Source organism: Hyaena hyaena, unplaced genomic scaffold (assembly GCF_003009895.1).
Source record: "Hyaena hyaena isolate Hyena2069 unplaced genomic scaffold, ASM300989v1 scaffold_15, whole genome shotgun sequence".
Classification (NCBI taxonomy): domain Eukaryota; kingdom Metazoa; phylum Chordata; class Mammalia; order Carnivora; family Hyaenidae; genus Hyaena; species Hyaena hyaena.
The window spans coordinates 1,002,221-1,024,523 of record NW_024080647.1 but is presented as its reverse complement, the minus strand read 5'-3'; the positions used below and the strand labels follow the sequence as shown (position 1 = coordinate 1,024,523).

The window sequence follows — 22,303 nt, the reverse complement described above, 5'->3', positions numbered from 1 at the left end:
AGGTCCCCAGGCATGTCTTCATCAAGGTCACTAACCTCATGGTGCTCACGGCCTGATGTCAAGGATGAACCGGGAGCAGAGGTCAGTCATCTGGACAGTGAGAGCAGTGGAGGCGGGGACGTAGTGTGGTGCCGGCAGCGGAGGGTGGGAGTCCATCAGAGCAGGACCAGGCTGGGGCTGCAAGGGCTCTTCTGTCTGAATGAGTTGGGCTTTTCAAGCCTAGGCAATAGGGAGCCATTGAAACTTACAGAGTGGGAGAGTCCTTGCAGCAGAGCCGGACTCTAGGAGAGATTTTGTAAGATGAATTGGTAAGAGTATGGAAGATGGTGGACATAGAGGCGAGCAGACAAATCAGGGTCCTGCTTCAGGAATCTCATGGAGCAGCCCTGGAAGCTCTAATGTGAATTGAAGCCCTCCTCCCAAAACAGATCTCCGCAGACTGGCTAGGAGTCTGAAAAGCCAGGAGAGGGCCCCTGTGGACCAGATGGCTTTCTCTAAAAGACCACTGTCAGTGTGCACGTGGATGACGGGCAAGGAGGAGGGGACTGACCCCTTCTCCCCCAGTGTCCTCCTTAGAAGGCTTTTGCTTATTGGATTAACTGGCCGAGGAGATCAGGGCCCTGAAGTACGGGCCCCGAGACCAGTGCGTTCTGACTGGGATGCAGAGAGGGAGGGAGCAGAGTCAGAGGCCCGGGCAGAAAGGGCCATGTGGGTTGTGCGTGCACATGTGTACAAACGTGTGTGTGCGTGCGCAGGCATGTTGGGGGCTGTCACTAGCAAATTGGGCATACCCTGGGGAGCACCCACACTGTGGATGAAGGACACACAGTGTCAGGAGCAAGAGACACCCCCTTACTCACGCCGAGCAGGCCACGGTGGCAGCCAGAGCTCTGAACCTGCTCAGACTTGTCCCGGCTGTCACTTCCAGGTGCGGTGACCAGGGACAACTTTCCCTACTTGTCCGGTCGCACTTCCCCGGACAATATTCATTACGTACATGCATGTGTAGCTGCTGTGGGAAGTGTGAAGGGCTGGGAGGTGGGAGCAGGGCTTCCTTCCGGGCCCGGGCTGGGACGCGGGGGGCCTGACATCTGCCCAAGTCCTTGAAGAGAAGGACTATGTATGCTTCTCATTTGATGATGACCCTCTCTCATATTTAATAGCAACTTACATCTGGAGGAGAGAAGGCAGAGAAGACTGCAAGCAGCCTAACTGGGTCTGGGAGGCATGGGGCAGCACGTGGTGGAGGCAGTGTGATGACCGGGCGGCACCCCCCAAGGTGGCTCCCCCACCAAAGCTTGGGGTTCCTCTGTAGACCACCCATCCCCTGACTCAGCGTCATCCATGTCCTGGGGCCTCCTTTATTTATTATTTTAATGTTTATTTATTTTTGAGAGAGAGTGCGCAAGCACGTGGGGGAGGGGCAGAGAGAGGGAGACAGAGAATCCCAAGCAGGCTCCACACGGACAGCAGAGAGCCCAGCACGGGGCTTGAACCCACAATCATTGAGATCATGACCTGAGCCGAAGTCGGACACTTAACTGACTGAGCCGCCCTGGCGCCCCAGGCTCTCCTTTACATCACACATCACCTGATGTGACTGTTACTTTCCTACTTGTTTTATCTGTGCTTCTTGCAAATGAGCCTATAGTAAGTATGCAGGGATGTCCTTTGATTCGGTGATGTTCTTACCCCTCCCCCTGCACCCAGGGGCCAAGTCCGGGTAACTCTCAGACTCTGACAGTCTGGGGGCCTCTGACCAGGTGGCAGACTGCATGCCTATTACAAGATGTTCCCTGAAGCCCCAGCAGAACATGGAACCCCACGGCAGTAGTCCCCAAACTTGTTGCCCATTGGATTACGTGGGGATCTTTAAAAAATACTGGTGTCTGGTCCCCCCGCCCCAGTCATTGTGATTAAATCAGTAGGGGTGCAACCTGGGCATTGGGATTTTTTTTTTTAACTTCCCAGGAGATTCTAAAATATAGTCATCTTTGGGGCGCCTGGATGGCTCAGTCGGTTAAATGCCCGGCTCCGGCTCAGGTTATGATCTCTCAGTTCATGGGTTCGAGGCGGGTGTCGGGCTCTGTACTGACAGCTAGCTCAGAGCCTGGAGCCTGTTTCAGATTCTGTGTCTCCCTCTCTCTCTGACCCTCCCCTGCTCACGCTGTCTCTCTCTCTCAGAAATAAAACATAAAAAAATATTTAAATATAGTCATCTCTGAGCATCACTAGGGAGAGGGTAGAGACTTGAGTGAGGGAAGGCCATTCTCCAAGAGCAAATTTAAGGGGATTCATGACAGAGTGGCCAGCCAGCCCCTCCCGGGATGCTCACGAGAAATGCCGAGGTCCTACTTCTGATCTGTGACCACTTGTCTCCCTGATGAGCAAGTGTCTCACCCACCGTCTGAAACAGGAGGAGGCAGGATGGAGGTGCCTCGAGGCGGAGGGCGCCAAGTGCACGCTGTGGCTCCGTGCCTCCCAGGGCCTCACCTTCAGCGAGTCAGGACAAGACCTGTTTTCTTATCCCTAAAATGGATTGTTAGGGGAGGGTTAGAAGCATTTACTAAAACTCTGTAGGGTCTTATAAGAATTAAACAAAACGATGTACCTAAATTGCTCAGCACAAGGCTTAAGGCTTCACGAGCCCTTGGCAAATGATCTGTTATTTCCGTCCTTGTCATCGTTAGTGCTGCCGTCCCACGTCTTACCGACAGCAGACTTTGCATGGCTCTCTCTGTCCCGTCCTGGTACCTGAGGCAAGGCGCTCTGGTGACAGGTCGGCCTTGCTTCGTACAGTAAAAACGGCAGCCAGGAAGAAACAGAAAGAGCCGTAGCCCAGGGTGGGTAGGAATCTGGGAAGCCCAGAGAGGCCAGGGGCCATGTTCAAGGTCACTCAGCTGGGGAGGTGAGTGCCCGAACTGGGCCTGGAAAAACCCCACCTCCCGCTCTGAGTTGGTCTTTGCAGCGGCGCTCAGCCGATCCCCCGGGTAAGAAACGTTTTGCTTCTGTGTACAGAATTCAGCTTTGCAGCGATGGGAGATTCTAAGAGGCTAAAGCTGCAGTGCAGGTTGTTTTGAAAACAGTCAAGTTCACTGGGTTCAGATAAGAGCCCGGACGGAGGCCCGGAGCCCCTGCTGCTCCCCCCGGGGAAGCCCTTCCAAGGGAGCGCCCGGCGTCCCCTCCTGCGCACATGCCTCGCGCTCTGCAACACGCTTGCAGTTAATTGTGCAACTTTATTCCGTTTCAGGGAGCGTGTTTCCCCCCAAACCCTGCGTGGGGTAACAGGGCAGCAGAAGAAGCCCTTGTGAGCAAACATATGTACATTCCACAAAAGCTTCCGAAGCCGTGTCGATCTGGTAGGCACGGGTCCACGTGTCACTTCTGGAAGACCTAATGGGTCACGACCAGAGGGGAATATTTTTCAGTCGAAGCTACGGAGCGTGTACGCCTGTGCTCTTAATAACATCTTTCTTTTTGATACAAATTCTAAATGTCCTGGTGAAGAATTGGACACTGCGAACGCCCAACCAGCTCGACGTCACCACTATTAACATCTTGATGTATTTTCCTACAGACTATATGGGGGGGGTTGTTTCTTTGTTTTTAATTAATTTATTTATTTTGAGAGAGAGAGAGCAAGCAGGAGAGGGGCAGAGAGAGAGAGAGAGAGAGAATCCCCAGCAGGCTCCTCACCATTAGCACAGAGCCTGATGTGAGGCTCGAACCCGCGAACTGTGAGATCATGACCTGAGCCGAAACCAATTTGTTGGGAGCTTAACTGAGCCACCCAGGCACCCCAGACTATGTGTTTTTTTTAATACCTAGGGATCATTTTATGGGTATAACTTGCTTCTGACTATTTCACTAAACATTAGCTCTTGAGAAATTCTCAAGTCATTAAATATTCTCTGAAAGTACCATTTTCAATGACCTCATAATAGTCTGTCATGTTGATGTCCCGTAATTCGCTTTGGCAGTGCCCCGCCATGGGGCGTTTATGATACCGCTCGCTGTTATAAATACCCATGCGGTGAATGTCTCGGGGTGCTTGTCTGCCGATTTCCCTGGGATAAGTTCCCAAAGTGGAATTACTGGCCAAAGGCTACAAACCTTCTAAAAGCCTTTGCAAGACTAGGTCAAATGCATCTGCAGGAAGGTTGCCCTACTTCACACCCCCTCCCACCGCACAGAGAGGCCTGTGTGCCAGCCCTACTAACTTGGTCTTTTGGTAGATGAGGTACGTTTGAGAAATGACTCGCCCCCCCAGAACCTGGCTCCTCCTTAAAAAGACTCAAGGTCTAGAAAGCCCTCCGCCCCACATTTGATGTTGAAGGTCTGCCTCAGCGCAGGGGCTGGATTTGCCCTTTGAGTCTTCCAGGATAAGGTCCACACCGACGGCACGAAGATTTCCCTAGTGATTATAGGATTATAGACTCCAAAGAACAGACTTCCCACCTCACCCCAGGGAGCGAGGTCTCTGCCTCAGCTCTGTTGAGGCTGAAGCTCTCTTTGAGATTCAAAGACCAGACGGCAGGTTAGCCCCCTAGCGCGGGGGCAGTTCTGTGAACTGGCCATCTCTCTCTGCGGTGATGCTAACATTATGAAACACTGAAAAACTTTGACTCTGCTCCTTAGACCCTTTCTGAACCTCCGCTCCCTCAGCTGTAAGATGAACTTGTTATATGAGGATGAAATCTGATCTTAGGCAGGATAGCATTAGTGTCAGTGTGTCTGTATAAGAATGAGTGACAGATAGACGGCCATTTTGTGTAGCAGTTACTAACCAGACCTGGGTCTGGTCTCAAGTCACACCCCCATACAGAAATTGGAACGGGGGGCAGAGGTGCGCCTGGGTGGCTCAGTTGTTAAGTGTCTGACTTCGGCTCAGGTCTTGATTTCGCGGTCCATGAGTTCAAGCCCTTCGTCAGGCTCTGTGCTGACAGCCTGCCTCAGATTCTGTGTCTCCCTCTCTCTCTGCTCCTCCCCTGTTCCCGCTCTGTCTCTCTGTCTCTCTGTCTCTGTCTCTCTCTCTCTCTCTCTCTCTGTCTCTCAAAAATAAATAAACATTTAAGAAAAAAGAAATTGGAACAGAAGACAGAGGTATTTGGGGGTCTGGGATGGGGGTTGCTCACATTTTTTTAAAAATACAGAACAAGCTTCCTTTAGAACACCTAATGCGTGCATTTTATTTATTTGTGCTTTAATTTTTATGTCTATTGAAGCGATAAGTGTCCAGAGCTCATCAAGCCCCATGCTACTTGGAGGTCTAGGGCACAAGTGACATGCCGGAAGCGGCTTGTACCTGCTCATGAGAGCCCGGTTGCTGCATTTGTAAGAGTTCTGCAAGCCGATTGGTAAACATGGCCATTATTAAAAACTAAGTTATGCAAACTTGCGATTAAATACATTATCCCAAAAACAAAAGTCCTAGATGCTAACAGCGTATCACTCCCTAGTTATTTTACTACACCCCGTGCTCTGGGGGAGACTCGCGTCCATCATACCTACATGGTAGAAACCTTACGTGATGGTTACTGTCGTGAGTCTCTTCTCACTCAGCTTTTGGTGACAGCACCCTGGTAGATTAAAATTAGCCTAGTAGGAACATTTATGCCCCTGAAATTGGTGAATGCCCCAAACCAGAACCTCTTTTCCCCGGAGATCCAGCCAAGCAGTTACCGGCGCACCGCTGCCTGTAACCAGTCTGTCTCCCACTTTGCTACACGCCCCAAAGGGAGCCCTGTTCGTTGCTTTTCGCTGTTTCTTCTTGCACTTAGCCCTGTATTTCTTAATTACACGCTTTCATTGTCATGTCTAGAATTTTTACGTCTTAGACATTGTGTGTTGACTTCCTATTATGGAATTTGAGGATCTGGCTCTCTTCCAGCCCAGTCTCCCCTCTTACTACACACACACACACACGCGCACACACACACACGCTTTCCCTACCTCTGTGCTCCCAGTGTGTTATAGTGTAACTCTGGTTTAAATAAACATTCAGGGTTTATGTTATTACAACTATGTAAATATTGCACATAAATCGCGATCACTATGACTTACGTTAGCTTTCTTATACAACCTTCTTCCTGGAGTTAATAGTTGTGTTTTTCAATTTACTTGATTTCTCCATAGAACAGTGGTTTTCAGACATTTTTTTCTTAGCAGCGGAACTCGTTTTTCCAACAAAATGATATGTAGAGCCCCGTGATCCAAAACAGGAAAAGCAGAGCTGCCAGGTCAAAAGCGGGGGGACCTTCCCCTGAGGGCCACCGCGTACAGCCAAGCAGGTTGCACACTGCGCAATCCTAGGGGGTCGCCTTTCACAGAACCAACAGCGTGATTTAGTCTTGACGATCGCAATTCCCCACCCCACCGGGGAATGAATCCATTGTGTAAGGCGAGGTCCACCTGGTATGTACATTACATCAGGATCATTCTCAGCTCTAAAAAGACGTATTCCTTTCCCAGTGCAGGGCCCTGACCTCACCCCATACTCCGTGGGCTCCAGCGATGCCACTTAACCTGTCCTTCCAGGGCATCACCCGCATGGGCTGCTGGCCAGAAGCTCCTTTTAGCTGATGGCCACCTATTGACTGATTTGGCGCCCCTCCGATTTGCCTGGGCTGGGCTGCGTGCCAAAAGCTTAATGCGGGCAGATTTGCTCAGGGATCACGTAGATGCAGCCTTTGGGATCCAATGTAGGGGCTCTGCCAGAGGGCGGGCGAGCTGTGGGAGGAGACAGGGCAGTGCCTGTCTGCCCTTCGAGGTCAGACTGGACGCGGGGAGTTGGCCAAAAAGAGCAGGGTAGGGTTCAGTAAGCTCAGACTTGAAGGGTTGCCCCTCAGCAGGAACCCCTGATTCGCCTCCAGCAGGGTAATCTCGTGTGCGTTGCGTAGGCCCTCGGGGCCTCGACCCCCTCATACCTGAATCACAGCCTGTGTGAGGGCCAGAGAAGGTCATGTGTAACCCTGACCAAAGCCATGGTCACATGTGGTTCAGTCGCTGCTCAGGGTCTTGTTTTAAAGAAATAGTCCAAGAGCCCAAAAGTAATAGAGAGAGGCGTTCCAGCTCTCACTGCATCCCCCATAAAATGGCAAAGGGGACCCTGTTTGTAACTGATGGCAGTACGCCCCCAGACCCTTTCCGTCCATTCTGCAGTTTCCCCACAATGCACGCGATGTCGGTGCAGCTCTCCTGAGTACCCCTCTGACGCTTTTTCCTTCTCTCTCTTTCCCCACCGTTACCACTTTCCCTTGGGTCTGTTTCTGTCTCTACCCATCTCACCGTCGCGTTGTCACACAAAAAAATCAGCCAATCTGGAAAGGAGCTGATGGAGATTCGGACAGAAAGTGGGTGGGGAGAGGTCACAGCGGGACACACGTTCTGGAATAACGCCTGCCCCGCCATACTGGTGAAGCAGAAGGTACGGGAAGCAGAGTCTTTACAAAAATTAAATTCTCTCCTTCATTATTCAGGGGAGGAAGCTAAAGGTGGGAGGGAGGTACTACCTGCCGAAGGTGCCTCGGATGACCTCACCACTGTCAGCCGATGGCCGGTGACGAGATAAATCCTTCCTACTTCCTCCGATGCCCCAAAAACCTAGTATTAAAGAGCCTGGCGATGGAAACACATCTTCTGCCTATAATTTTACTCCCCTTCCTTAAACATGGACTTCTCTTCCCTACCCCCCACCCCCTCCTGCTCCCATACTCCTTGTTCCATCTTTTGTGGAATCCATTGCCGTTGAAGGATGTCTTTCAGGTCAGGTACCTCGCACATAGCGTGTACCAGGCTTGTATGGAGCGGGATAGTCAGAGACAAGAGAGGGTTCTGTCCTCAGCTGCTCACGGACAAGAAGTGGGCTGCAGCTGTATATGAGGGTGCCTGTAACAGAAGGAAACACAGAATGTGGCGAGCACACAGAGGAGGAGCTATTAACCCACTTAGGGATCAGGGAGGGCTTCCCGGAGGAGGTGTCATTATCTAATCTGTATGATAATACTGCTACTACCATACACTGAGCATTCACTATGATGATAATCTCTACACGAAGCACTTTGCTAAGCATTAGCTCATTCAGTGGCCACAAAAGGCTTAGAGGCAGATATTACTGTCCGTGTTTCAGAAATGAGGAAACCGAAGCTCAGAGAACTTTGCTGACTTTCCCAAGGCCATGTACCTACAAAGCAGCAGAGCTGTAATTCAAATGCAGGCCTGTGTGGCTCTGTGGACTATGCTTTGAACCACAGGGTGCTGTGTACAGGTGTCTAAGATGCGCACTGAACGAGCACCCACATCTGGGAGCAGCACTGGTCCCATCGCAGGCAGAGTGACTTCTATGACCGTGTTTAGGTGGGCCCAGAGACTCAGGCCTCCCTGCTGACTCCTGGAGCAGCAGGAAGGAGCCTCCTCCTGACCGTGGCACCTCCCCGGAGGGCGGCGGGGAGCATGGGCACTGGGGAGAGAATGGGGACGCGTGCCCTGTGTCTGGATGCGTGGACTGCCAGGCCTGCTGCCCGTTAGGCTCTGGTGTTTCAGGTGAACAGGGAGCACCTTAACTTTCAACTTTCACTTGAGGAAGCGGTGCTTTGCCTAATCTGCCCAGAGAGAGGCGTGGTATGGACCAACTGCGTATCACTCTGCTCTTGCTGCCTGCCCCTTACCATTCAGGGCTGGGGAGGACAGAGCCACAGAACATTCTGGACGGGCCTGGTGCAGAAATGCAACGGTGCACAATATAGTGGTAGGTCCTCAAGGACCTCCCGGTCCAGCTTAGAAGCCCGGAATAAAGGCTCTCCTTTCTGGGCCACCCACCAAACTCATCCCCTTCTCTCTCTCTTCCTCCTTGGCAGACGGGCAGGATTGAACCCAACTACCCCAAGGTCTGTGGTCACCAAGGCAACGTGCTGGACATCAAGTGGAACCCATTCATTGACAACATCATTGCCTCGTGCTCGGAGGACACATCGGTGAGCGGGAAGGGTGCTCGCCGAGGAGGGGGGGCCCCGGGGTCCTCCCTGCTTCCTCCTCTCTTCCTCCCTCCCTGCCCCTCTTCTGCCTTCTTTGCCATCCCTCCAGCTAGCCCCGGGGTGGGGAGGGAGTTGGGGAAAGGACTGAGACAGCGAGTCCGCGGAATATTTGGCAGATCCGGCGCCTTGAGTGTGATTTCAGTTTGGAGGTGTTGATTTTGTAGGTGAGAATGAAAACGAGAAGTTTAGGTGTGTGATTCAGCACTTGCTTGTGGTCTCAAAAGGGGACCTTCCTCCCCGGCTGTAGTCTCCCCCCTGCCCGTCTAGGGCTGGGAAGGATGCAGCTGGAGCTGGCTGGGGGGGGGGGGGGGGGGGGGGGTTGGGGGCGGGGGGCTCAGTGGTCTGTGCACCAGGCACTGCGCTCAGTTGGAGAGGGGGCAGTGGGGAGCCGTCCGGACTCAGGGAACCCACGGAGGAGCGCGGCGACCCCAGCCTCTGTCCACTCAACCAAGTGTCGTCATGGCACGATCCACACAGTCCGAGCTAGAAGTCTCTGCTTCCCACCCCCCACCCCGGTGTCCCGTGTGTCACCAAGGCAGCCAGCTGGGACAGAGAGGAGCAGTGATCAGCTGGATGAGGGGCAGGACAGACAGGCCAGGGCTCACGGAGCTCCCTGGCTCCGCCTGACTCAGGGGGAGGGAGGGAGGGCCCCTCGCCCTGGCAGCTCCACCTGGTCCTAGCTCAGCACCTTATTGTCCCGGCTGTGAGTCGGGTGCCCTTTGGTCCAGCAGCCCCACTAAGAAGCCAGGGATCCACGCTGCCTGTCAGGAGGAGGCGTCAGGCCCTGGCCCCGACCACACCAGCCAGGTGGCCCTCTTCACACACTGACCGAAGGACCGCAGTGTCCCCGCCGCACTCCCCCGGGTGCTGCCCTTCAAAGGGAGCTTGGCTGGGGAATCTCATGGACCGGGACTGAGTCTTGGTGCCAGTGCTTGCCAACTGGGTGACCAAGGGCGTGTGACTTGCCCTCTCCGAGCCTCTGCTTTGCTCCTCTGGGTAATGGCAATAATGATACGTGCCTTTGGCAGTTGCTGTGAGGAGGAAGGGAGGTCTGTGCCCAGCACTGTGCCTGCTGGTCTTGATGCCGCTCCAGAAACACCCACTAGTAGAAGGGCAAGGTCACTGGCCACTCACTGAAGTGCAGTGCAGACCAAAGTCCAAGCACTAGGCACACGGGGAGGCAGGATTCGTGCCGGAAACGCAGAAAGGGGCAGGGAGCCAGGGAAAGCTAACTGCTGGCAGAGAAGGGGCTGAAGGAGGCCCAGGGAGAAGGTGCAGGCCTGGGCGCAGGGGCAGGGTCCCCGGGCCGCTGTAACAGAACACCAGACTGGGTGGCTGATAGAGTGAGCCACTTCCTACTCACAGCTCTGGAGAAAAGTCCAAGATCACGTGCCAGCATGGGGGAGGACGGCCCTCATTTCCTTGTATGCCCACGTGGCAGAAGGGGCTGGGGTCCTTCCGGAGGCCCTGATAAGGGCACTAATCCCACTCTTGAGGGCTCCGCCCTCATGATTTAGTCACATCCTAGGGGCCCCAAGTCCAAATACTGTCAGCCTAGGGGGTAGGATTTCAACATAGGTAGGGGACGCTGCTTACCCCAGGGATCAGGGAAGGGAAGCTAGTGGCCGGGAGGGGTCACGGCTGGTGTAGAGGAGGGCCCCCACCCCCCCACCCCCGCCCTGAGCCAAACCAGCTCTGGGATGTGGCTCGGCCAGGGGGAGGGGAACACCCAGGGGAGGAGTGTGGCCGGCAGCGGTGGGAGATCAAGCAAAAGGACACCAGGACCGGGGCCACAGTGGGGAGGGCTGGCCCGGGGCCACCTGTCCAGAGAGAAGGAGATTAAGTCTTTGGTCCGGAGAGGAACTAAGCTCTTGATCCAGCCTCCAGTCCAGCTGCCCCAGAAGCAGCAGCTCGGAGCCCCCCTTAGCCCCTCTCAGTGTCCAGCCCTCTCTGGCCTCGGGGCCAAGGTTCTTGGCAGTGGAGCTAACAAGCCCCCAATGCTGGAGTAGCCCCTCCCTGAGGCCCAAGGGGAGGCACCGAGTCCAAGGTCACACAGGGAGGAAGGTCACAGGTAGAGTCAGAACCCGGCTCTCCCGACTCCCAGCCAGCGATCCTCAGCACCCCACCAACGGTCTCAGGTTTACAGATGAGGAAACTGAGGCCACAAAGGGCTGGCAGTTCAGATCCATCAGACATTCAGCATTTACATCTCCGTGTCTTGTCTGAGCAGGGCGCGTGCCAGGCCCCCACCGAGGGCACACGGAGGGGAGGTGTCCTCCGCAGGTCCGGGGAGAGCTGATCTGTAAGGGGAAGGAGCCTGCAGCCCCCAAGGTCAGGGACGGAAGCCAGTCGGAGCTGCCAGGGCTGTTGGGACGGACCTTCCTGCTCCCTCAAAGCGCCTCAAGGGGCAAGCCACTGAGACACCCTCCCTCGACCCACTGTGGCCCAGATCATCAGCGCACTGCACATCAGACCCAACATCCAGAACCAGGGTTAGGAGGTCAGCCCGCAGACCTACCAAATGCCAGGCACTGTGCTACTCATTGAGGTTGGGGGTTGGGGCTAGGGAGGGGACCTGTGTGAAGCGAGTCTGGCCCATGTCCCCAGGCAGTGCCTGCCCCCCTCCTCTCACCCCTCCACTGCCCTCTGCTTGTCTCTCAGAACGTCCAGAGGACACTGAAGGGAGCCAGCAAGCCCTCCCTGCACGGGAGCTCCTTTCCCATCCGCCCCATCCCTGAAAATCCTCTGGTGAAATCCATCCCCCATGCCCTCCCCTCCCCAAGAGAGGGAGGAGGACCTTGGAGTCGGACCCCACCTCTCCAGGGGGGCCAATGGAACGTACCCAGGCCCTTTCCCGAGGGGCTCCCATCCTGAGGGAGAGGTAGGGGCCATAACTCTCCCTGGCATCTGGCAGAATCCAGTTCTTTCCGCCGCTGGGTGATGTCACCTATTGTTGAAGGGCTGTGCTTTTTATAGCTTCTGCTGCAGCTCGGGAGGGTGGCTGCCGGATGGATGGCGGGGAAGGGCTCTGTGGGTTTCCAGCCGCTGCTCCTAGCCTTCCCAGAGGGCCAGCAGCTGCAGAGAGAAGGAGAGCTTTCCAACAGCTCAAGGAGAGGGAAAGGGTGGTCCCAGGGGGGGAGAGGGAGGCAGGCCCCTCTCCCTGGTGGGCTGAGCTCAGCATCTTTTCTCTGCCTTCTCTTCCTCTGCTCCTTTATCCAAAGGCTGCCCTCCCACCCCACCCCCACCCGCAGAGAGGATGCCCCTCCCAGAGGCGCTGGGAGTGGGATGGGGCAGGATGTCAGCCCTGTGGGGAAGCAGCCAGAAGCCACCCACCACCCTGTCCTTTCACATACACACACACACACACACACACACACACACACGAACTAATACCTCTTGGAGCTGGAAGGGAGCAACGTGCCCCTTTCAGAGACAAAGGGACAGTCACCCTCAGAGAGGTCAATGGCCTGGCTGAGGCCTCACCGACATACCCGGTGGCACCGCAGAGAAAGCGGTGGTGTGGCTCTGTGTCCAACACCCAGGCTCAGGAGTCCATAGGCCTGGGTCCCAATCCTGGTTCTGCCCCTTCCCAGACCTGTGACTTCGGACCAGTTTCCTTACCTCTGTGCACATAAGGTGCACCCTGTAAAACGGAGAGCATATTGGGCTCTGCCTAAGATGAAACACACTGTGGTTCCTGTTTCCTGTCTCCCGGGAGCTCTCTCTAGAACGCCCCCAGGGCACCCCGAGAGCTGGAGTCAGAGATCCAGTGCTCTTTCCATCTCATTCTTTGCTCGCTGAGCCCCCAAAGAGGCCTTCTGTCACTGGTTTTCAAATAAAGACTAAGCTGAATGGTGAACCTCAAAATCCAAGAGAGAAACCCCCTATCCCCTTCCAAGCCAGGATTACAGGGGTGAATTCGCATTGACCCAGCTCACCGACAGCCGGAGTAAGGGCTCCCCCTTATTGCTGAACCTGCTGCTGATGTGATAGCTAAGCTTCTGGGCTTCTAGGATTCTTCCACTGACTCATTCATTCAGCAGGAACATGCCAGGCACTGTTCCTTGCGCTGAAGGCAAAGGTGGTGACTTAGAAGACCCTGCCCCCGCATGGTGGAGCCGGCCAGCCAGTGGGGTGGCTGGCGCTGGGGAGCTGCTCTCTTTTTCGGAATCGATAGGCAGAAGGACAAACTGTGCTCTCCCCGAGGTATCAGATTCAGTCCATGGGAGAAGGAAGGAATGGGGAGGCCAGTAAGGTCAGAGCCCGGATTTGAACAGAGCTTGTTAGACTGCAGAGCCACCCCTCCCCAGGCAAAGGGACACTTAAAGGTTTTGTAACTTTATTAACCACCCCTGTCAGCCGTCTCCCGCTCGCCTTGTCTGCACTGTCTGCTGTCTCCCCCACAAAACTGTGAGCTGCTGAGACGATGGATACGCTCCCCTGCCCCATACGTAGGATGCGTGATACAGTAGGACATGGGGCATATTTTGTTGCATTGGATGGAACGGAGTTAAACAGCGCTCTGACCCACGGACCTCAAAGGGGACACAGCTGGCTTGCTAGAGAGAGTGTTTTGCTACATTTCTCCACCCCTTCCTTCCAGAAATCCGGTTTGTCTGTCCTTATCAGGTTTCCTGTTGAATTGAAGTAACTTTCCAGAGCGACCTCTGAGCAGAGCCACGGTGTCCTCCCACACCCATCCTCTCTTCTGCTTCAAACAAATCTCTTGAAGACCCAGAGGTTGGAGCTCCTTTTCCAGCAACTTAGGCCCACTGTGAACTCGGCTCCTCCTCTGAGCTCCCATGGCACACGGTGCCAGCTATGGGCTATAGCAGTGGACCAAACAGAGCCAGTCTCTCTCCCCTCCCCAGTGATACATTCAATGATGTCAAAAGTGGAGAACTTCAGGAGATTTCCTGGGATCGCCTCCTCGTGCAGATGAGGAAACTGGGGCCTGGGGAGGGGAGTGGCTGGTATCATATGGGGATAAGGCAAGGTGCCTCTCTCCTCTGTAGGACATTTCTCATCGGGTCCCCCAAGCACTGCCTGGGACCTTACACCAACAGTTATTGGTGAAAACCGCTCTTTTGGCCTCCCCCTGGGCTCGGCTCCATGGCTGGGACTTGGATCCAGTTCAGAGGTTGAACCCGGGGCCCAGACACATCCTGCCACCCCCACCCCCTTGGCTCAGCCCCTGGGTTCCTAGACAGAGCTGTGATCCCAGCAAATCCGCTCCTGGAGCTAGGAAGCCTCTGGCCCCCAAGGACATGAAGCCCGAGGTAGTCTCAGCCACATGCCTCTCCATGGTGCGCGTTTCTCTCTTCATCACGCAGACAAGGACCCTGAGCCTCAGAGAGGCCACCTGGCTTTCCAAGGTCATCCAGCCAGGGAGTGAGATTAGAGCCTGGGTGGACCCCCGCTTCACAGGTTCCCTGGCACCTTACCCTGGCAGGGGACGCGCCTCAGTTAGCTGGACGCTCAGGAATTGGACTGTTTTCATTCCAATGAAACTCGGCCCGAGCAAAGCTTCTTCCTGAGCGCTCCGTGACCAGGTGGGACACACATGGCTTCTGGCTGCCTGCTCTGCTACCTGCCGGGCTGCCCCGCACCCGTCAGGCTGATGCACCTGCAGTGCCCCCAGCCACTGTGCCCAAGCGCGTGCACGCTGGTCATCTTTCTGTCCCCTCACCCCTCCCCGCATCCCCAACCCCTCTTTTCAAACTCGGGCCAACATCGTATCTTCTAGCCCTGCTCTGCCCAGACCCTCCCACCCTTGGCTCCCCTCCAGCTCTGTTTCCATGAGTGAGTTCTCTGCCCTTATCTGCAGGCACGGGGTGAGCTCATCGCAATCCGTCGGCTAGCAGGACTCTGCCTCGGAGGTGTGTGTGGCATGAATGAGGCTGTGATATCTGTTTCAGAGATGTCTCTCAAAGTCACTCTCCTGCCTCAGTCAGCACTTGCACACTGACTGCCTGGGTGCCCATGTGTGTACATACTTGTCCGTCATCCTCAAGACGCGGTAAAGGTGTCCATAGGCAGCATCCTCTGCCTCCAAATGCTTCCTCTCATGACCCTCAACGTCTCATCCCTTTGAGTCCAGAAGTGTCTAGAGTCTCCTCCACATGTGCAAACTCTAAACACAGAAAATGATGCCGAGTAGTTCTAGGAATCAAAGAAACACAAGCCCAAACAGTGAGATGGCATTTTCAACCTACTGGGTGGGCAGAAGGCTATTTTTGAAGGTAGAGAGGTAGAGACCTAGGTAAAGAAGCACTCTCAGACTCGCTTGGCGAAAAGTGGGGCAGTTTTTGGGGACAGTTTTACAGGAACTATTAAAAAAGTGAAATGCTTGGAGACACGTGCCCCACAGAAATATCCACACTCAACCTTGTATGACAGGGCCGTTCTGCACAGAGTGGATGGCAACACGGACAAAAGTGGGCGGGACCCAGGCGTCCGTTAATAGAGGCTGATTAAATCATCATGGTACAGTCATGCGCACATGCCCCCCCCGACCCCCCCCCGGCCACTTAATAAGATAAGGTATATCCATAGGACCTGGTGTGCTGGTGTGGAAAGAGGCCCGCTACCTGTTAGAGGAGAAAGGCAAGTTGCAGAAGAACATGTGTAACGGCCTCCCTCTGGGTAAAAGACAAAGGAGTGTGGGGTGTGCGGTGTGTGTGCACACGAGTGCACGTGCACATGTAATGTACCCAACCTAGGCACTGCTCTCCTCTCTTCAAGGGCCGCCCTCCTCTGGTGCCCTGGGGACAAGAGGAATGTGTCTTATTGGTGACTACCCAGTCATCTACACTGGGCCCTCCTCTACCCTCCCCTCCACTTCCAGATAAGACCTCATTGCTGAATTCCCTGATGCTGGACCTGCCAAGGAAAAGCCATGGGTCCTGCTGGGGCCCCTATCACCTCTCTCCCCCAACTCCCACCACCATGTAGGGCTGTGTGTGAGCTCTGGGCTTTTTGTTTCGTTTTAAGTAATCTCTATACCCAACATGGGGTTTGAACTCATGACCCCCAAGATCAAGAATCACACGCTCTACCAACTGAACCAGCCAGGCGCCTCATGCATGCTGGGCATTCATGGAGAGATGGAGCAACCAAAGGCAATTACAGTGTCAGAAAAATCTTGTGAACTGTCCCCTAATTATAAACTTTTTCTGGAATGTGTTTTTTAAACATTTTTTTAAGATTTATTTTTTTAAAGTAATCTCTACACCCAGTGTGGGGCTCAAACTTAAAACCCTGAGGTCAGGAGTTGCATGTTCTACCAACTGAGCTAACCAGGTACCCTGAGTGTTTTTCTTTTTTTTAACTTTCTTAATGTTTATTTATTTGAGAGAGAGAAAGAGAGAGCGTGAGTAGATAAGAGACAGAGAGAGAGGGAGACACAGAATCCAAAACAGACTCCAGGCTCTCCGCTGTCAGCACAGAGCCTGAAGTGGGGCTCGAACCCATGAACCATGAGATCATGACCTGAGCCAAAGTCAAACACTTAACCAACTGAGCCACCCAGGCATGCCACTGAGTGTTGTTTTTTTTTTTTTTTAAGTTTATTCATTCACTTGTTTTGAGAGAGAGACATGGGAGGGACAGAGAGAGAGGAGAGAGAGAATCCCAAGCAGGCTCCATACCATCAGCTCAGAGCCTGATGCGGGGCTCAAACTCACGAACCTGGGTGGCTCAATCGGTTGAGCATCCATCTTCGGCTCAGGTCACCATTTCACGGTTCGTGGGTTCAAGCCCCGTGTCGGGCTCTGTGCTGATAGCTAGCTCAGAGCCTGGAGGCTTCTTTGGATTCTGTATTTCCCTCTCTCTGACCCTCCCCTGCTCGCACTGCCTCTCTCTCTCTCTCAGAAATAAGTAAAACATTTAAAAATTTTTTTAAAAAAAGAGTCAGACGCTTAACCAACTGAGCCACCCAGTTGCCCTCTCCCTCCCAAGTGTATTTTTTGAAACAGAATGCTACACCTAAGGGTGACCCCAAACCTTTGATTGAACCTGCCTCTCTTAACCCACCCTGAAGGCCCCCATGTCGACATGTGCAGGGCTGGGTCTTCCGGGGAAACACACATGTGGAAATACTCATGGCTAGAGTCTGAGGGGGAAACATCGAGAAGGGAAACTGCCAAGGGAATTCCCTTAGGGGTACCCCCAGTTCCCAGCCTTCTCTCCTGGGCCTGCCTTCGGTTTTCCCTATTTACTCATGGGCTTCAGAATTATCACTGAATAGCTAATATCACATAATGACAGAGCATATAAAATTGTTGCCTAATGTTGGTCACTTTGAGGGTGTCTAAATTTTCCGTGTTGCAATGAACATCTTCATGCATGGAGATTTTTGCTTATATTGGGTTTTCAGAGTGAAATTACTAGGTCAAAGTATACAGCATAAATGCCTCTGTGGTTCTGACTAAAGATTGCCAAATTGCTTCCAAAAGAGTTACTCTGATTTATAATACTACCAATACCGATTGAATCTACAAGTTCCAGTAGGTAATCTTGCCAACCCCTGGCCCTTGTCCCCTCCCAGGGTGGCTATTTTAAAAGATTATAAATCGTATCTCAAAGCTGTTTTTCCAATTTTTCTCCTTACTGGCCGAGGTGGAGTTCAGGTTTTCAAAAGACTCGCTTGAAAGGAGCCCTAAATGCTAGTCATGTGTGTTCTTTCCTCCGCAGGCAGCATGCAATCAGTAGCATTAATGACGACGACAATTATAACAAGGACTAGAACTCCTTAGGTCTTTAGAGCACTTTACAGTTTACAGACTTCGGCAACCAGCATCTCACCTTATTCTACCGGTAGACGAGGCAAGGCAAAGAGTTTTCTCTCCCATTTGTAGATAAAACGGTTGCAACTGTGCAGGGTATGTTTGGCCGAGAGAAATGGAAGCCCCCCCATGGCTCATGTCAGTGATGAAGACACTCAGAGATAGCAGAGAAACTGCATGCATCCTCTCTCTGGGGCCACATGGTCTCTGCTCTCGGCTTCTCCGTGTGTCCTGCCTTCGCTTGGCCCATCATCTCTTTCTGCTTCTTTTTTTTTTAAGTTTATGCATTTATTTGTGAGAGATGGAAACAGCACGAGCGGGGGAGGGGCAGAGAGGGAGCGCGAGATTCCCGAGGAGGCTTTGCACTGTCAGCACAGAGCCCGAGGCCAGGCTTGAACTCATGAAACCGTGAGATCATGACCTGAGAGCCTAAACCAAGAGTCGGATGCTTAACCGACTGAGCCACCCAGGCGTCCTCGAGACTGCGAGGCGTGGCTTTGCCCATCCTCCCAGCTCGGGCTCCAACGTCCCAAGCCATCTCTGCCCCTGAGTTCCTCATGTCTCAGGAAAGACTCCGGGCCTCCCAGATGGGTTTTCCACTGCTCACTGTCCACCCCCCTGGGTGGGGGATGCGGAATGAAGGGCGGCTCCATGTGGTGCCAGCAGCGCCACTGAGGCCGAGGTCAGAGCTCTTAGAAAGGTGTGGGAGGGGAGGCAGAGATAGGCTGTTAATACAACACTCACCAAAAGCTGATTACTGTGTGGCCCTCTGGGACTAGCTAGACTGTAGCAACATTGCCAGCAATGGGAGTTGTCTAGGGCTGCAGACACCCGGGAAACCCCAAAGGCTAGAAGGAGATGGTCTCTTTACCCTTGAAGGGCACCCCGGACCCCTGCCCACCCCCCCGCCCCGCCCCAGGCCTCCGTCAGGCTCTATCCGCCGCACTGGCCAGGCCAGGGCAGATAGAGATCACTGAGCAGATCTGGGAAGCCGGGTGTCCGAGGGACAGGGCCGTCGGGGGTGGGGGGTTCTCCTGGCCCTGCCCACCCAGCCCTCCGTCCCCCCCACCCCCTGCAGGTGCGGATCTGGGAGATCCCCGAGGGCGGCTTGAAGCGGAACATGACAGAGGCTCTGCTGGAACTGCACGGGCACAGCCGGCGCGTGGGGCTGGTCGAGTGGCACCCCACGACCAACAACATCCTCTTCAGCGCCGGCTATGACTACAAGGTGAGCGGCCCACCGCGCGAGCGGCGGGGGGCGGGGCCCTGTGGATCTTGAGAAACCGCCTGCAGGGGGCGCTGTGACTTCCCCCGAGCACGTTCTCCAGCCTCGTCCGTCCGTCTATCCGTTCCTTCGCTGAGTCGCCGCCCACCACCGGGCATCTTCTGTGCGCCCTGTCGTTCCTGGGGTCCACAGAGGCTGCCTGTCTGGTTTCTGCGGCTCTTACAGGTTGGAAGAGAATGCCCGCTTCATGCCCACGCACTCTGCCGGGCACTTCTTAAATCTAGGAGTGGCCGCTGCCCTCCTGGTAGGAAAAAGGAACACCCAGAGTTGGTGGAAGGAAGAGAATGGCACGCCGTCAAAGGGCTGTGCCAGCCATGGGGCCCTGGCCGGGGACACGAATCCTCCTTGCTAGCAGCAGACACAATCTGCCGAACGATGGTAGTGGATCTGTGCAGCAGGGAGCATCAGCCTTTGATACAGAATTTAACGCCATCCTCCTGTCGTCCAGCACACCCCGGCCCCGCGGGGGGCGGCTCTCCCAGGGCCACCGGGTGCAGACAGGGACAGACGCCTCACAGCAGGGCCACAGGGCTGACCCTGCCTCTGGCGTGGGCCCCCCCCCCCCGCCTTGCAGGTCCTCATTTGGAACCTGGATGTGGGGGAGCCGGTGAAGATGATTGACTGTCATTCAGATGTGATCCTCTGTATGTCCTTCAACACCGACGGCAGCCTGCTCACCACCACGTGCAAGGATAAGAAGCTTCGCGTGATCGAGCCACGCTCGGGCCGCGTCCTGCAGGTGAAGCCCCACAGTCTTTGAGGGGGAGGGAGGGTGTCGGGATGTGGGGCTAGGTTTCCAGGCAGGCCTACAAGAAATGGGGGGGGAGACCTCAGTCCCCTTTCTCATCCCCACTGCACCCCACTCGCCAGACGGGATTCTTCCAGCCTGCTCCGGGGGCCCAACTGGTGGCACCCTTCAGCGCACAAGTCCTTGCGGGTCACCCAAGCGCCGTCGTGGGCACAGGAAAGGGGACTTGGGACTCGCTGCCCAGACACCTGTGTGGGGACCGGCCTGAGGGACATGGGGCAGGGCACCAGCCCCAGAGACACGCCCAAGTGGGGAGGTTGATGGTGAATTTCGCTCCAGCTTGATCTTTGAGTGTTCTGGGTCTTGACTGCGAAGAAGGGATTAGATGCTATTTGGGAGCAAGAAATGAACTTCTTGAGCACCTACTGTGTGCTGGTTGTGGGGCATACGTGGACAGAACGGGATGGAAAATCTGGGTGAAATGTGAGGCTTACCCCCTATCCAAGAAAGGACTGGTGATCGACCCGGCTGTGTTTATCTTGGAAGAGTCTGAAATTGCAGGGCCAGGAAGTCATCTACTACCACCATTACAGAGAATAATACTCACAGTTATCAGCATCATTAGTACCATTTTACTCAGAGCTTGCTCCAGAGCCTTACCCATTTAATCCTTGCGCCCATTTAATCCCCCTTTCACACAGGGGCACTGAGCCTTGGAGAGGGTTAGAGATGGACGCTGAGTGGCGGGCAGGCGGAGTTAGGGTTCAAACCCAGCCAGCAGAGGGGGGCAGGGCGGCGGTGGGGGGTGGTGGCAGAGATAACCCATGCTGAGCCAAGAAGTCACGGAGCTGAGAACCCACACTCCACCTCACAGACTGTGACGTGGGCCAGAAGGGCGGGACTCCTCAGGGCCACACTTCTTTGGCAGAACCCAGGCGTCACCCTGGGTCTTGGCGCCACTCTGCCCACCTCCGGTATCTGGCCCGGTGTTGACTACTCTTCCCAGCGAAGGGCTGTTGTGTGTTAGGAGGAGGAAGGGTCAAGAACCGAGAGGCAAGGGGGATGGAGGCAGAGGACGGCCCTGTTGGAAGGAGCCCAGGGTGAAGCAAGTCATGGAGCGGCGACCTGTGAGTCCCCTGTGCTCCCGACATCCTTCTAGCAGGTACTGCCGTGAGGCTTGGAAGAGACGCCCTGCCGAGCGCACCAGGCACTTGGTGGACTTGGCGGAGCCATTGTCAGCTCTCCCTTCGCGTTCCCCACCCTCTCGGATGTGGGGAGGTCCCAAGGCTCCTGGTCCCAAGGCTCCACTGCTCCGCGGTGCCTGGATTGGTTTCCTCCGGCGGCTGTGACAAATTCCCACGAACAGTGGCTGACAGCTCCATCACAGCTCTGGAGGCGCTGGGAGAGAACCTTCCTCGCCTCTTCCAGCTCCTGGTCGCTGCTGGCTTCCTTGGCTTGGAGCCACATTCGCCAGCCTCTGCCTCTGGAGTCACATCACCTTCTCCTCTGTGTGTCTGTGTCGCTTATCTCTTCCAAGGGTGCTGGACGTGACCTGTAGGTGACCCAGGGGACTTAAGGACCCCGTATCACAGGTTCCAGGGATTAAGGCATGGACATATCTTTTGGGGGCCCCCGCTGAGCCCACTGCGGTCTCCTAGTGTCCAGAGGCCCTGGCTTACCAGCTCTGTCTGTTCCTGCCAGGAGGCAAACTGTAAAAACCACAGAGTGAACCGAGTGGTGTTCCTGGGGAACATGAAGCGACTGCTCACGACAGGGGTCTCCAGGTGGAACACGAGACAGATCGCCCTCTGGGACCAGGTCAGCCACGGGGAGGCCGGGGGTGACATGAAAGGGACATGTAGTTCTGGGGGCTGTGCTGGGGTCGGGGAAGGTAAGGTGCCATCCCTGCCTGCACGCAGGCTGATACGGGCCTTCTTTGCCGCAGGAGGACCTCTCCATGCCCTTGATCGAGGAGGAAATTGATGGGCTCTCGGGCCTCCTGTTCCCCTTCTATGATGCTGACACTCACATGCTCTACCTGGCTGGAAAGGTAGTCAAAGATCAGGGGGTGGGAAGCGCTGGGGTGGCCTGTGGGAGACCCCTCCCCCCCCCATTGTGCCCTGCTCCTGCCCTACCCCCTGGGGAGAGCCAGGCTAACCTCTCTGGTCCTCACCTCTCACTCTCTTCCATCAAAACCTGCCCTCGGGTCTGACACTCGTTCTTACTGAAGTGTCAGTGACTGAGAATTCCCTCCGAGGTGCACTGGGGTGGGGTGGACACCAGGCTCAGAGCCTGGAGCCTGGAGGATGGTGATTCATGACGGCATCTGGGGCACCTGCCAGGAGCTTTTTGGCAAATTGTTTATCACAAACGCTGTCGACACACCCACACCGCCTCTGCCCCCGCCCATGGGTCTAGAGACCAGGCCTCCCTGGTCTTTGGAGCACCTCTC

At 55.0% G+C, this 22,303-nt stretch overlaps 1 protein-coding gene across 1 annotated transcript in view; it reads left to right on the top strand.

Moving 5' to 3' along the window:
• The window catches only part of CORO2B (coronin 2B), a 128,141-nt gene that overhangs the window by 94,538 nt on the left and 11,300 nt on the right, over positions 1-22,303 (top strand). The window contains exons 3-7 of the mRNA XM_039219240.1: positions 8,856-8,972; positions 18,897-19,046; positions 19,678-19,842; positions 21,553-21,669; positions 21,797-21,901. Coding sequence (XP_039075171.1) covers positions 8,856-8,972; positions 18,897-19,046; positions 19,678-19,842; positions 21,553-21,669; positions 21,797-21,901 — 654 coding nt within the window. The remainder of the gene's footprint in view (positions 1-8,855; positions 8,973-18,896; positions 19,047-19,677; positions 19,843-21,552; positions 21,670-21,796; positions 21,902-22,303) is intronic.